Source organism: Orcinus orca, chromosome 1 (genome assembly GCF_937001465.1).
Source record: "Orcinus orca chromosome 1, mOrcOrc1.1, whole genome shotgun sequence".
NCBI lineage: Eukaryota > Metazoa > Chordata > Mammalia > Artiodactyla > Delphinidae > Orcinus > Orcinus orca.
Genome location: NC_064559.1, coordinates 56,868,736 through 56,883,408, shown reverse-complemented (window position 1 = coordinate 56,883,408; position 14,673 = coordinate 56,868,736). Strand labels below are relative to the sequence as shown.

The window sequence follows — 14,673 nt, the reverse complement described above, 5'->3', positions numbered from 1 at the left end:
GTCAACAACATTATCAAATGCTAAAGACAAATCAAGTTATTTAAGGACTGAGAAGAAATCTTTGGAATTAGAAACTAGGAAATTACTAGTGAATGTTAAGAATTTTAGTTCAGGGCTTCCCTGGTGGTGCAGTGGTTGGCAGTCCGCCTGCTGATGCAGGGGACACGGGTTTGTGCCCTGGTCCGGGAAGGTCCCACATGCAGCAGAGCGGCTGGGCCCGTGAACCACGGCCGCTGAGCCTGCGCGTCCGGAGCCTGTGCTCCGCAACGGGAGAGGCCACAACAGTGAGAGGCCCGCGTACCGCAAAAAAAAAAAGAATTTTAGTTCAGTAGAAGGAATAAACACAGGGACAGCAATAGGATATAAGCTAACACATCCTAGATGTAATATTAAGTGAAAAATGAAGGTTGGGTGACTTTCAGGTCAAGGAGAAGGAACAGGAAATGGCTGGACAAAGTAGACACACAAGGGAGGATATGTGATGGAACAAGATTATCGTAGAGAAAGTAAAGTTGGGACCAAAAAAATGCAACTAAGGACATATGATACAGAAAAAATGAGAAAACTTGAGTTTTGTCAAAAGAGATGAAAATGATAAAAATAGAGCACAATTTGTGATGAGAGAGGGAGGAAACATAAAGGATCCCAGAGGGATCCTATTTTGCTGGTAAAGTGAGCAGCACAGTAAAAAGTATTAAATAAATATTAGTTGAAGTAATAAAGAGACAGACAAGATTGGGGCCAGAAACTTAAATACTATAGAAAAGATTTGGAATTACTACACCAGGAAATTCTAGAGAAATGTAACAAAAGATAATTAAAAGACTCACTGAATAGCACTAAGGCACATATAGGATAGTCCGTTAATTTTCTCTGGGCTTACCTGGACTAGGGTCAATGTTTGCTAATAGCTCCAAATGGGGTCTTAGTCGATTCAAGTTTGCTGGATCTCCAGTCCTCTGGAGAGCAATTGTTAGTTCCTGAACACTTTGTGCAAAAGAGGCTGGGGTCTGCAACTTAAAAGAAGATAAATATTAACTTCCCTCAAAGACCAGATAAATCCTTTTAAAATAAAGATTATTTACAATATCACAACCATTTTTGCAATTAATTATATTTAATTTTTATCCTCCCACACATCCCATGCTCTGGCCAGACTGGATCACTTGTTACTTGAACAAACCCTGCACTTCTCTGCATCCACAGGTTGATATATTGTATATTCTCTCTTCCCTCTGTCATCACATTCCTCAAATGTGAGATCTTTCTCACATCCTCAATTTGGAAATACTCTTTACATCTCCAGTTCTTACAGTATTGTGTTAGTTTGGCTCTTGGGGTCTTTCCAAATAACTGAAGTTTGGAAATACTGTCTAGAGATAATGCTATACAACAGCACGAACAATGAAACTGTACTCAAACTGTGTTTGAATTCAAGTTCTGTTACGGACCAAAGATTATGACATCAGATATAACCTTTACAGACTCTATCTGAACTCCATCTGTTGTATGGACTAAATAATTTGAGAAGTTCATTCCAGTTCAAAAAATCCTATATTCGTTTGGGATTCTTGGAAGCTATCAGGTTGTGTATTTTCTTAAGGCTTAATGACACACATACTTGCACTAACTCCCCTAAGCTGGTCAGTACATATGACCTGTAAAGTAAAAAAACTGGTTATGTGATACTAACTAAGGGTTCTCACTTGGAAACATTTAGCTCTCTATGTAGTTTATTAATATAGATGAGGGCTGCTCTCACTTCTGAGACTGACAGCATTCTGCCTATGGAATGTGTATCTCTCTAAATAAACTCACTTTCACTTAAAATATGTATATATATATATGTATATATACATGTGGAACTTTTTCTCCCCCAAAGGTCATTCTAAAAGGTAAATTTTTAAAAAGCATACATTTTAAAAAACATGGAATAACACAACTAATCATTAAAATGCTGGCATGTCTTTATTCAATTTTTCATCTTTGCATGTTTTTCATATACTTATAATCAGCTATTTATAAACTTATGGATTTGCCTACCATTAATATTATAACAAAGGTTTTTGTTTGTTTGTTTTGCGGTACGCGGGCCTCTCACTGTTGTGGCCTCTCCCTTTGAGGAGCACAGGCTCCGGACGCGCAGGCTCAGTCAGCGGCCATGGCTCATGGGCCCAGCCGCTCCAAGGCATGTGGGATCTTCCCGGACCAGGGCATGAACCCGTGTCCCCTGCATCGGCAGGCGGACTCTCAACCACTGCACCACCAGGGAAGCCCAACAAAGGTATTTTTAAAATACCTAACCATTTTTATTATGAAATACTTCAAAGTAACTGTCTAATATAATAATACCCATGTATCTACCACTGAGACTTAACAAAAATATTTCACTAACATTTTTTTTTAAAAGAAATCAAGTGCTACTTAATAGCTGAAGAGAGTATCTGTCCTGATATGAACACAATTTTAATGGCCATGTAACAGTGTTCTGAGCAGATGTATCTTAACTTCTTTAATCATCCCTTTATTTTATCCTTTGTAAATAATTCAGCAATTAACACCTTTGCATTCATAACCTTTTTGAAAGTTTGGATTATTCCCTTAAAATAAATTCCTGGAAATAGCAGGTTTGGTAAAGTACACAAATATTTTGAGGCTTCACTGACAAACTGTTTCTCAAAAGACCTGTAATGCATTTTACAAACCATCAGCAATGAATGAGAGTATATGTTTCTTTATAGTTTAACAGGCAATATTTGGCATGTCACTGCTTTAAATGTATTTATTATTGGCATCGAATTCTAGTCCATCAATTAGATATACTTCCTGTTTGTGAACTGTTATTTCATATTTCTTTGCCTATTAACTTACTAGGGTTATTGTTTTTCTTATCACTTTTAATAAATTCTCCATTTGCACTGTCCAATACAGTAGCCATTAGCAACATATGGCTATTAAAAATTTTAAGTATGTAAAATAAAAATTTCAGTTCATCAGTTACACAAGTTACACATCAAGTGTTTAATAGCCAAGTGTGGCTCGTGATCACCATACTGGACAATGCATGTATACCGAACATTTTCATTATCACACGAAGTTCTATTGCTCTATATAATAATAAGATGTCACACTACTAACTTCATTTACCAGATTGTTGTAAGAAGGTTTAGGATATTAAATTCAAATTACTGCTCATGGTGTGAGAAAATTATTGCAGGATATACATCTAGTTATATAGTCCAGTTCAGACAAGAAGGTTAATTTAACCTCCTTGTAGAATTTTCATAAAAGCAAGTCAAGTTTCTCTTCAGAGGTAGAAAGCCACTCCTTTAAAAGATCATGATTAAGGTTATAATCAGTCCACTGCATAATTTCAGGCCTAGGAGCTGCACGTGAAGTTTTGATAAAGGTATCTATAGGACAGAACAAATAATACACATTATATTGACAATTACACACCATGCAGTTATAAAACATTTCCTAATTCTCCTTTGACATCAACCTTCTACTTATTTCAAGAATTCTACCTTTAGGAATAGCAAAAAAAAAAAAAAAAAAAAAGGGTGGCGTGGGGTGGGGGGAGAATAGTCTGGAAAGAGGTTTAGTAGTTAAGAGCAGGGATTCTAGAGTCAGAATGTTCAAGTTCAAATCCAGCTTTGTCAGTTATTACCTACGTGATCCTGGAGAAATGTATTTAATCTCCCTCTGTCTCTGTATAAAAGGAATAATACAGGGTTGTTGAGAAGATTAAATGAATTATTTAAAACCACCAGATAGGAAGCTCTCCCTGGCAGTCCAGTGGATAGGACTTGGCACTTTCATTGCTGTGGCCAGGATTCAATTCCTGGTCAGGGAACTAAGATTCTGCAAGCCACGTGGTGAGGCCAAAAACTGAACTGAACGAAACTAAACTAAACTAACATAAACTAAACTAAACTAAAATATTCTGAGCAAAGTATTAATGCACTAAAATCAAAAAATAAAATAAAACCACCAGACACACACTAAGCTCTCAGTAAGTGTTAAATATTATTTTATTTAGGCTACTCTTACATACTAACATTATTTCTTTTTTTTTTAAATTTATTTATTTAATGTATTTATTTTTGGCTGCGCTGGGTCTTCGCAGCTGCGTGTGGGCCCTCTCCAGTTGCAGCGAGTGGGGGATACTCTTCACCATGGTGTGCGGGCTTCTCACTGTGGTGGCCTCCCCCATTGTGGAGCACGGGCTCTAGGTGCACAGGCCCCAGCAGTTGTGGCACATGGGCCCAGCTGCTCCGCAGCATGTAGGATCTTCCCAGACCAGGGCCCAAACCTGTGTCACCTGCATTGGCAGGTGGACTCGCAATCACTGTGCCACCAGGGAAGTCCCGTCATTATTTCTTTAAATTAAATGTAAGGTGGATTCTAATGTATAATCATCTCTATGGTTATAAGGACTTAAGATAAAATAGTAAAAATTAAGGTAAATAGTAAAAATTTTTAAAAATTATTGAACATAATATATTTACATGGCACTTTTAAGATTTTTATACAGCACTTTCACATATTTCATGTTGAACTGCAACAAAACCAGTTTAAGTATTACTCTATAGTTTTAAAAGAATTAAATATAACTCTTAGAGTCAGAAATAGTGGGGCCTGACCTAAAATTCATGTGTACTCAAGTGATCTTTTCATCATAACAGACAACAAATAAAGTAGAAATAAGTTTACTGAAAATTTGATCAAATATAGAATGGTTGGTAACTTATAATGTGAAATTTTTCTGGCTAAGAACCACAAGAAACCTCAATGTATACATCTTCCAGGTCATTAAATGGCTGTTCCAGGAGGACAATAAAGGCGTTTAGAAAATGAATTCAACTAATACAGTGATCAAAACTCAGCAAACAATAAAAGAAGGAAGAAAGGCAATGAAAAAATAGAAATAGGAGACTGTCACAGGAATGTGAGACAGCACTGGATAAAGCATTAGAACTAATTAAATCAAACCTTATATGAACAATGTCAATCATACCTCAATTTAAAAAACCTTTACATGAACAAACTGCTACTATGATGTGACTAGTTATGACATGACACTCAGCTACAGAGAATATAATTTATAAGAGCCTGACATACAGGATTCACTTAAATATACACTTGTTAAATAAATGAATTACCAAAACTCCATGATTAGTCCAAGAAGTAAGGAACAAAAAAGGGTCTACCTTGTCAATAATGGACTGCATATGAGATTTGTGAGACTGGTCCCCATAAAGCAAAGAGGACCACTGGTCTGGTGCAATTCGTAAGCCTGCTTCCATAGCAATCTGCACTATCTGGGAGTCATGTTCTCGCCGCAGAGCTTCATACGTTCTAAATTCTTCTTTCAGCTGCATCAAAGAAGAGTCTTCATCACGCTTGGTGACCTAGGAAGACACACGTAATCTCATGAGTCAGGTAAGAAACAAACTGGGCTTATACTTTATATGACCAAAGAGAGATATGAAAATACTTTGAAGAGAAGAGAGGGAGTCAAGATGGCGGACTAGAAGGATGTGGAATTTGCTTCTTGGTACAAAGAGGGCACCTACCAGGCACCAGTCCCCTGAGGGGACAGGAGGAACCCCCAGCAACTGGGCCGGAGGTCGGGCCTGAGCTCCTGTGGTGGGAGCACCGAGTCCAAACTGCTGGACTAACAGAGAACCTCAGATCCCAGGGAATATTAATCGGGGTGAAGCCTCCTAGAGGTCCTCATCTAGGCACTGAGACCCGCTCTACCCAACGGCCTGCAAACACCAGTGCTGGACCCCTCAGGAAAAACAACCCGTAAGACAGGAATACAGCCCTAGTCATCAAAAAAAAAAAACAAAAAATTGAAACGACAAAAAAATACATTACAAACAAAGGAGCAAGGTAAAAACCTACAAGACCAAATAAATGAAGACGAAATAGGCAACCCCTGAAAAAGAATTCAGAGTAATGACAGTAAAGATGATCCAAAATCTCGGAAATACAATGGAGAAAATATAAGAAATGTTTAACAAGGATCTAGAAGAACTAAAGAGCAAACAAACGATGATGAACAACACAATAACTGAAATTAAAAATACTCTAGAAGGGGCTTCCGTGGTGGCGCGGTGGTTCAGAGTCCGCCTGCCGATGCAGGGGACACGGGTTCGTGCCCTGGTGTGGGAAGATCCCACGTGCCGTGGAGCGGCTGGGCTCGTGAGCCATGGCCGCTGAGCCTGCGTGTCCAGAGCCTGTGCTCCGCAACGGGAGAGGCCACAACAGTGAGAGGCCCATGTACCGCAAAAAAAAAAAAACAAAAAAAACCCCCCCAAAACTCTAGAAGGAATAAATGGCAGAAAAACGAATACGTGTACCGGAAGATAAAATGGGGGAAATAACTGCCGGGGACCAGAATAAAGAAAAGAGAATGAAAAGAATTGAGGACAGTCTCAGAGACCTCTGGGACAACATTACACGCACCAAGATTAGAATTATAGAGGTCCCAGAAGGAGAAGAGAAAAAGGAAACGTCTGAACAAATATTTGAAGAAATTATAGTCAAAAACTTCCATAACATGGGAAAGGAAATAGTCAATCAAGTCCAGGAAGGGCAGAGAATCCCATACAGGATAAACCCAAAGAGACACACACAGAGACACATATTAATCAAACTATCAAAAATTAAATACAAAGAAAAAATATTAAAAGCAGCAAGGGAAAAGCAACAAATAACATACAAGGGAATCCCAATAAGGTTAACAGCTGATCTTTCAGCAGAAACTCTGCAAGCCAGAGAGGAGTGGCAGGACATATTTAAAGTGATGAAAGGGAAAAACCTACAACCAAAATTACTCTACCCAGCAAGGGTCTCATTCATATTTGACATAGAAATCAAAAGCTTTACTGACAAAACAAAAGCTGTGAGAATTCGAAACCACCGACCAGGTTTACAACAAACGCTAAAGGAACTTCTCTAAGCAGGAAACACAAGAGATGACAAAGACCCACAAAAACAAACCCAAATGAATTAAGAAAATGGTAGTAGGAACATACATATCGATAATCACCTTCAGTGTAAATGGATTAAAAGCTCCAACCAAAAGACACAGACTGGCTGAAAGGATACAAAAACAAGACCCTTATATATGGTGTCTACAAGAAACCCACTTCAGACCTAGGGACACATACAGACTGAAAATGAGGTGATGGAAAAAGATATTCCATGCAAATGGAGATCACAAGAAAGATGGAGTAGCAATACTCATATCAGATAAAATAGACTTTAAAATAAAGACTGTTACAAGAGATAAGAAAGGACACTACATAATGATCAAGGGATCAATCCAAGAAGAAGATATAACAAGCGTAAATCTTTACACACCCAACACAGGAGCACCTCAATACATAAGGCAAATACTAACAGCCACAAAAGGAGAAATCGACAGTAACACAATAAAAGTGGGGGACTTTAACACCCTACTTACACCAATACACAGATCACCCAGACAGAAAATAAATAAGGAAACAGAAGCTTTAAATGACACACACCAGAAAGACTTAATTGATATTTTTAGGACATTCTACCCGAAAGCGAAAGACTACACTTTTTTCTCAAGTGCACACAGAACGTTTCCAGAATAGATCACATCTTGGGTCACAAATCAAGCCTTGGAAAATTTAAGAAAACTGAAATCATATCAATCATCTTTTCTGACCACAACACTATGAGATTAGAAATCAACTGCAGGAAAAAAACAATAAAAAACACAAACACATGGAGGCTAAACAGTGTGCTGCTAAATAACCAAAAGATCACTGAAGAAATCAAAGAAGAAATAAAAAAATACCTAGAAACAAGTGACAATGCAAATAATGATCCAAAACCTATGGGACAAAGCAAAAGCAGTTCCAAGAGGGAAGTTCATAGCAATTCAAGCTCACCTCAAGAAACAAGAAAAATCTTCAATAAACAACTTAACCTTACACCTAAAGCAACTAGAAAAAGAAGAACAAAGAAAATGCAAAGTTGGTAGAAAGAAGAAATCATAAAGAGCAGAGATAAATGAAATGGAAACAAAGAAAACTAGAGCAAAGATCAATAAAACTAAGAGTTGGTTCTTTGAGAAGATAAACAAAATTGATAAACCTTTAGCCAGTATCATCAAGAAAAAAAGGGAGGAATGAAATCAATAAAATTAGAAATGAAAAAGGAGAGATTACAACTGACACCACAGAAATATAAAAGATCGTAAGAGACTACTACAAGCAGCTATATGCCAATAACATGGACGACCTGGAAGAAACGGACAAATTCTTGGAAAAGTACAACTTTCCAAGATTGAAACAGGAGGAATTAGAAAATATAAACAGATTAATCACAGATAATGAAATTGACTGTAATTAAAAATTTTCCAACAAACAAAAGTCCAGGACCAGATGGCTTCACAGGTGAATTCTATCAAACATTTAGAGAAGAGTTAACACTTATCCTTCTCAAACTCTTCCAAAAAATTGCAGAGGGAGGAACACTCCCAAACTCACTCTATGAGACCACCATCATCACCCTGATACCAAAACCAGACAAATATATCACAAAAAAAGAAAATTATAGACCAACATCATTGATGAATATAGACACAAAAATCCTCAACAAAATACTAGCAAACAGAATCCAACAGCACATTAAAAGAACCATACACCATGATCAAGCAGGATTTATCCCAGGGATGCGAGGATTCTTCAATATACGCAAATCAATCAATGTGATACACCATGTTAACAACCTGAAGAATAAAAACCATATGACCAAATGTATCACACTAATCCAAGATGTTAATGAAAGGGAAAAAACAAACATATGATCATCTCAATAGATGCAGAAAAAGCTTTTGACACAATTCAATACCCATTTATGATAAAAACTCTCCAGAAAGTGAGCACAGAGGGAACCTATTTCAACATAGTAAAGCCCACATACGACAAACCCACAGCAAACATCATTCTCAATGGTGAAAAACTGAAAGCATTTCCTCTAGGATCAGGAACAAGACAAGGATGTCCACTCTCACCACTATTATTCAACATAGTTTTGGAAGTCCTAGCCATGACAATCAGAGAAGGAAAAGAAATAAAAGGAATACAAATTGGAAAAGAAGAAGTAAAACTGTCACTGTTTGCAGATGACATGATACTATACATAGAGAATCCTAAAGATGCCACCAGAAAACTACTAGAGCTAATCAATGAATTTGATAAACTTGCAGGATAAAAAATTAATGCACAGAAATCTCTTGCATTCCTATACACTAATGATGAAAAATCTGAACGTGAAATTAAGGAAACACTTGCATTTACCATTGCAACAAAAAGAATAAAATACCTAGGAATAAACCTACCTAAGGAGACAAAAGACCAGTATGCAGAAAACTATAAGACACTGATGAAAAAAATTAAAGATGATACCAACAGATGGAGAGATATACCATGTTCTTGGATTGGAAGAATCAATATTGTGAAAATGACTATACTACCCAAAGCAATCTACAGATTCAATGCAATCCCTATCAAATTACCAATGGCATTTTTTACGGAACTAGAACAAAAAATCTTAAAATTTGTATGGAGACACAAAAGACCGTGAATAGCCAAAGCAGTCTTGAGAGAAAAAAACGGAGCTGGAGGAATCAGACTCCCTGACTTCAGACTATACTACAAAGCTACAGTAATCAAGACAATATGGTACTGGCATAAAAACAGAAATATAGATCAATGGAACAGGATAGAAAGCCCAGTGATAAACCCACACACACACAGTCAACTAATCTATGACAAAGGAGGCAAGGATATACAATGGAGAAAAGAAAGCCCCTTCAATAAGTGGTGCTGGGAAAACTGGACAGCTACATGTGAAAGAATGAAATTAGAACACTCCCTAACACCATACACAAAAGTAAACTCAAAATGGATTAGAGACCTAAATGTAAGACTGGACACTATGAAACTCTTAGAGGAAAACATAGGAAGAACACTCTTTGACGTAAATCACAGCAAGATTGTTTTTGATCCACCTCCTAGAGTAATGGAAATAAAAATAAACAAATGGGACCTAATGAATCTTCAAAGCTTTTGCACAGCAAAGGAAACCATAAACAAGACGAAAAGACAACCCTACAAATGGGAGAAAATACTTGCAAATGAATCATCAGACAAAGGATTAATCTCCAGAATATATAAACAGCTCATGCAGCTCAATATCAAAAAAAACAAACAACCCTATTGAAAAATGGGAAGAAGACGTAAATAGACGTTTCTCCAAAGAAGACATGCAGATGGCCAAGAAGCACATGAAAAGCTGCTGAATGTCACTAATTATTAAAGAAATGCAAATCAAAACTACAATGAGGTATCACCTCACACCAGTTAGAATGGGCATCATCAGAAAATCTACAAACAACAAATGCTGGAGAGGGTGTGGAGAAAAGGGACCCCTCTTGCACTGTTGGTGGGAATGTAAATTGATACAGCCACTATGGAGAACAGTATGGAGGTTCCTTAAAACACTAAAAATAGAATTACCATATGACCCAGCAATCCCACTACTGGGCATATACCCTGAGAAAACCATAATTCAAAAAGACCCACACACCCGAATGTTCACTGCAGCACTATTTACAACAGCCAGGTCATGGAAGCAACCTAAATGCCCATTGACAGACGAATGGATAAAGAAGATGTGGTACATATATACAATGGAATATTACTCAGCCATAAAAAGGAACGAAATTGGATCATTCGTAGAGACGTGGATGCATCTAGAGACTGTCATACAGAGTGAAGTAAGTGAGAAAGAGAAAAACAAATATCGTATATTAAAGCATATATGTGGAACCTAGAAAATGGTACAGATGAACTGGTCTGCAGAGCAGAAATTGAGACACAGAAGGAGAGAAAAAACGTATGGACACCAAGGGGGGAAAGCAGCAAGGGGTGGGGGTGGTGGTGTGATGAATTGGACAATTGGGATTGACATGTATACACTGATATGTATAAAATGGCTGACCAATAAGAAAAAAAATTAAAAGAAACAAAAATAACGGATTTTTGAATGAATATAAGGATTATATATGGACTGATATGTGTAATACAAAAAATGTTAACTGGAGAATCTAGGTGGTGGGTATATGGGTGTTCTCCATATAATTATTTAAACTTTTATGGTATGTTTTAAAATTTTTATAATAAGATGTTGAGAAGAGAGCATTTAGGTGTTTCCTTCCTATAGACTTCGCATTTAAAAAATTAATTCCAACAAAAACAAAAACAACAACAACAAAAAAATTAATTCCAAAACACCTGTGTTGCTGCTATTGTGATGTAATCTTTTCTTCTGTATGTCTTCTAACGAGATGCAGCTTGCATAAACGTGAGTGCTATTGGTTTCTGTATTTTAACTTTTGTATCCAGCCACCTTATTGAATTTTATTTTTGCTTATAATAGTTTTTCATCTGATTAATGATCTCCCCAAGTAAGATTACCTTTCTCATTTCTTTCCCATCTATATAAGCTTTATTTTTTTTTTCTCTTGTCTAACTGCATTGGGCAGTACCTCCAAGATAATGTTAAATTATGGAACTTATAGAGGACATCTTTGCCTTGCTTTTTAGCTTTACTGTAAATTCTTCTCATGCTTCCAATGCTGCCTTCTGAATATACGTCTGGAGTCTCCTGTGAATGATTTAGGAGACTCAAGTGTTACTGATGAGACACCTGAACACTTCAATGTGAACGTCCATTTCAAGTTGGCACCATCCAAGCCAGGTTCCAGGAATATGCCCACCCCACTCCTTAAAAAAAAAAAAAGGGAAAAAATGACTGGACCATCAGGTACAGCTCTGCAAACCAACACGTATGGCATTTAAAGAATGGACTTTGGGGTCTGATAGACATGGGTTCAAATCTCAGCTCTGCCATTTCTGAGGTATGCGGTGTGAGGGCCACCTCCCCTGCCTGAACTTCAAGTGTCTTTGGGGAATCGAAGGGGACACTGTGAGTTTAGCATCTAGCACAGTGAGGCTGTTCTCATTCACCAGCATGGGGGAGGGCGGGGCCTGGTACTCTGCATTGCCAACACAAGAAAGTTTGTAAGCTGGTGGGATTTCACATGTGCATAGCAAGTAGTCTGAAAAGACATCCATTAAGCTGAGAGCTGTGGTCACTTCTAAGGAGTGGGATAGAAGGGATATATTCCAGTAGGCTGAATATTTGTAAAGGGCAAGTTTTATATCTGTACCTTGAAATACATACAGATGTTTAAAGAAAACCAACTAAGAAACAAAAGTAAATAAAACGGGGGGGGGGTATGTAAGATGCCAAGGTTGGCAGGAATCCTAGTATGTCTGAGTCCCCTTGACAAGGTCTGTTCCTCCAGTGATGAGAAGTGTTCTCCCTCTGAAGGAAGCCCTTGCTGACCCTACACGGAGCAGACCCTGGAGTCAAGATCACTCCACTCCTCCTCTACCCTACTCTCCCACCCTCTTACTTCTTTTTTTGCTTGAGTTAGTCCTGATTTAGTTTAGATATCCACACTCCTTTGAAGCCACTTGTCTCAGTGAAGACATGCCCACTCCCAGACTCAATATGTGAATCTTAATTAATCTAAGCTAGGGGCTTCTAATGTAGTCCACAGACCACCCCTACCAAGGGTCCGTGCATGGAATGCATGGGATTCACAATCTTGCGTTGGGAAAAAAGAAAAAAAAAAAACTTTTCATAAAACTCCAACTGAAATGTAACATTTCCTTCTATTATGAATGTAAGCAACAAACCACAGTATTAGCCGTAACTTGTGACTTTGTCACCAATGGAAATCACAAATATTTTCATATCACAAAACAGTTATTACAGGTATCTCAGAACACTGTTTACCTTCATCACTACTTAAAAATTATGGTTGTTATTAGATCAGCTGCTAGATTTTGTTATTTAGTGCACTAATAAAGAAGCAAGTTTATTCCTGTACCACTTAAAAAGTATATTTTTTGATATAGTTGGTTTCTTTTGTAATCCGGTCATTTCATTCTATGCAATTAAATAGAGTATTCTGGGAAGGGGTCCCTAGGTTTCACCAGACTGCCAAAGGGGCCCATGGCACAGAAAAGGTGAATAAACCCCGGTCTAAGTCAATGCTGGCAATTCCATTATCCGAGTTGGAGACTACTTAGGAAGTGTCATGTGACCTAGTGTGTCACATTCACAATGAGATGCAATGGGACATCTGTTGGAGGGAGAGTGGAGTCCCTCTTGGGAAAGGTTTCTTAAGAGGAGACACAAGGAAGTCAAACTTTCTTCCTCTGCTTCTTAGTGTCTGATCATGTGAGCTGGGAATTTCTTCCACCATTGGGCAGCCATGTGAAGAGCAGCTGATCCACCTAAGATGCAGAAAAGACTGATGGGAGAGGCCTGGGTTTTTGTGGATGTGGTTGATCTGGTGAATTAGCCAGACAGGAACCTCCCTACTTCTAGACTCCCGTTATCAATCAATAAATTCCTTAAGATTAAAAAAAAAAAAAAAAGATACAGGTACCACAATGTTCATTGCAGCACTATTCACAATAGCCAGGACATGGAAGCAACCTAAGTGTCCATCGACAGATGAATGGATAAAAAAGATGTGGCACATATATACAATGGAATATTAGCCATAAAAAGGAACAAAATTGAGTTGTTTGTATTGAGGTGGATGGACCTAGAATCTGTCATACAGTGTGAAGTTAAGTCAGAAAAAGAAAAACAAATACCATATGCTAACACATACATATGGAATTTAAAAAAGCGGTACTGACGAACCTAGTGGCAGGGCAGGAATAAAGACACAGACATAGAGAACAGATCTGAGGGCACAGTGGGGGAAGGGGAAGCTGGGATGAAGTGAGAGAGTAGCAATGACATATATACACTACTAAATGTAAAATGGCTAGTGGGAAGCTACTGCATAGCACAAGGAGATCAACTTGATGCTTTGTGACGACCTAGAGGGATGGGATAGGGAGGGTGGGAGGGAGGCTCAAGAGGGAGGGGATATGGGGATATATGTATACAAACAGCTGATTAACTTTGTTGTACAGCAGGAACTAACACAACATTGTAAAGCATTTATACTCCAGTAAAGATGTGAAAAAAAAAAAGAAGAAAATACTCATACAAGTATTCTGAAAAACACCATGCTGCTTCTTCATATCTATGGATTATTACTCTTGGGCTTGCCTGGTATTGAGATAGCTGGTACTCAATAACTGAAAGAGCTTCAGATGCTGGTGTGATTCTAAAGATGACTAATTTGTACTTGGTTTAATTCTCCCTGCAGTTTTGTAGGTTAGGTCACCACCTGAAAGTGAAAATTCTAAGATGCTGTATGACAATGATGATATTTTTTAGCAATAAAAATAACTAACATTTATTGAGCACATAGTATGTGCCAGTGTGTTAAGTTACCTTATTAACTGTTATAGTGACATATTAACTCATTTAATTCTTTAAACTTGTTGAGGTAGGTGCTAGTGGTATCACCCCTAATAATTCACATTTTAAGTCAAGCTGGATTCAGGCCAAAGGCCTAATGAATCAAAGTAAAACAATTAATTCTAGTCTAGGATCACCTATATCCTAACATATTTTACA

At 37.7% G+C, this 14,673-nt stretch overlaps 1 protein-coding gene across 6 annotated transcripts in view; it reads right to left on the bottom strand.

Moving 5' to 3' along the window:
* RC3H1 (ring finger and CCCH-type domains 1) overlaps positions 1-14,673 on the bottom strand; it is a 106,644-nt gene that overhangs the window by 43,941 nt on the left and 48,030 nt on the right. For all 6 annotated transcript variants that reach the window (XM_033428100.2, XM_033428102.2, XM_033428105.2 and 3 more), the window contains 2 exons: positions 5,214-5,414; positions 884-1,016 (listed from right to left, as the gene is read on the bottom strand). In XM_033428100.2, the coding sequence (XP_033283991.1) occupies positions 884-1,016; positions 5,214-5,414 (334 nt within the window). The remainder of the gene's footprint in view (positions 1-883; positions 1,017-5,213; positions 5,415-14,673) is intronic.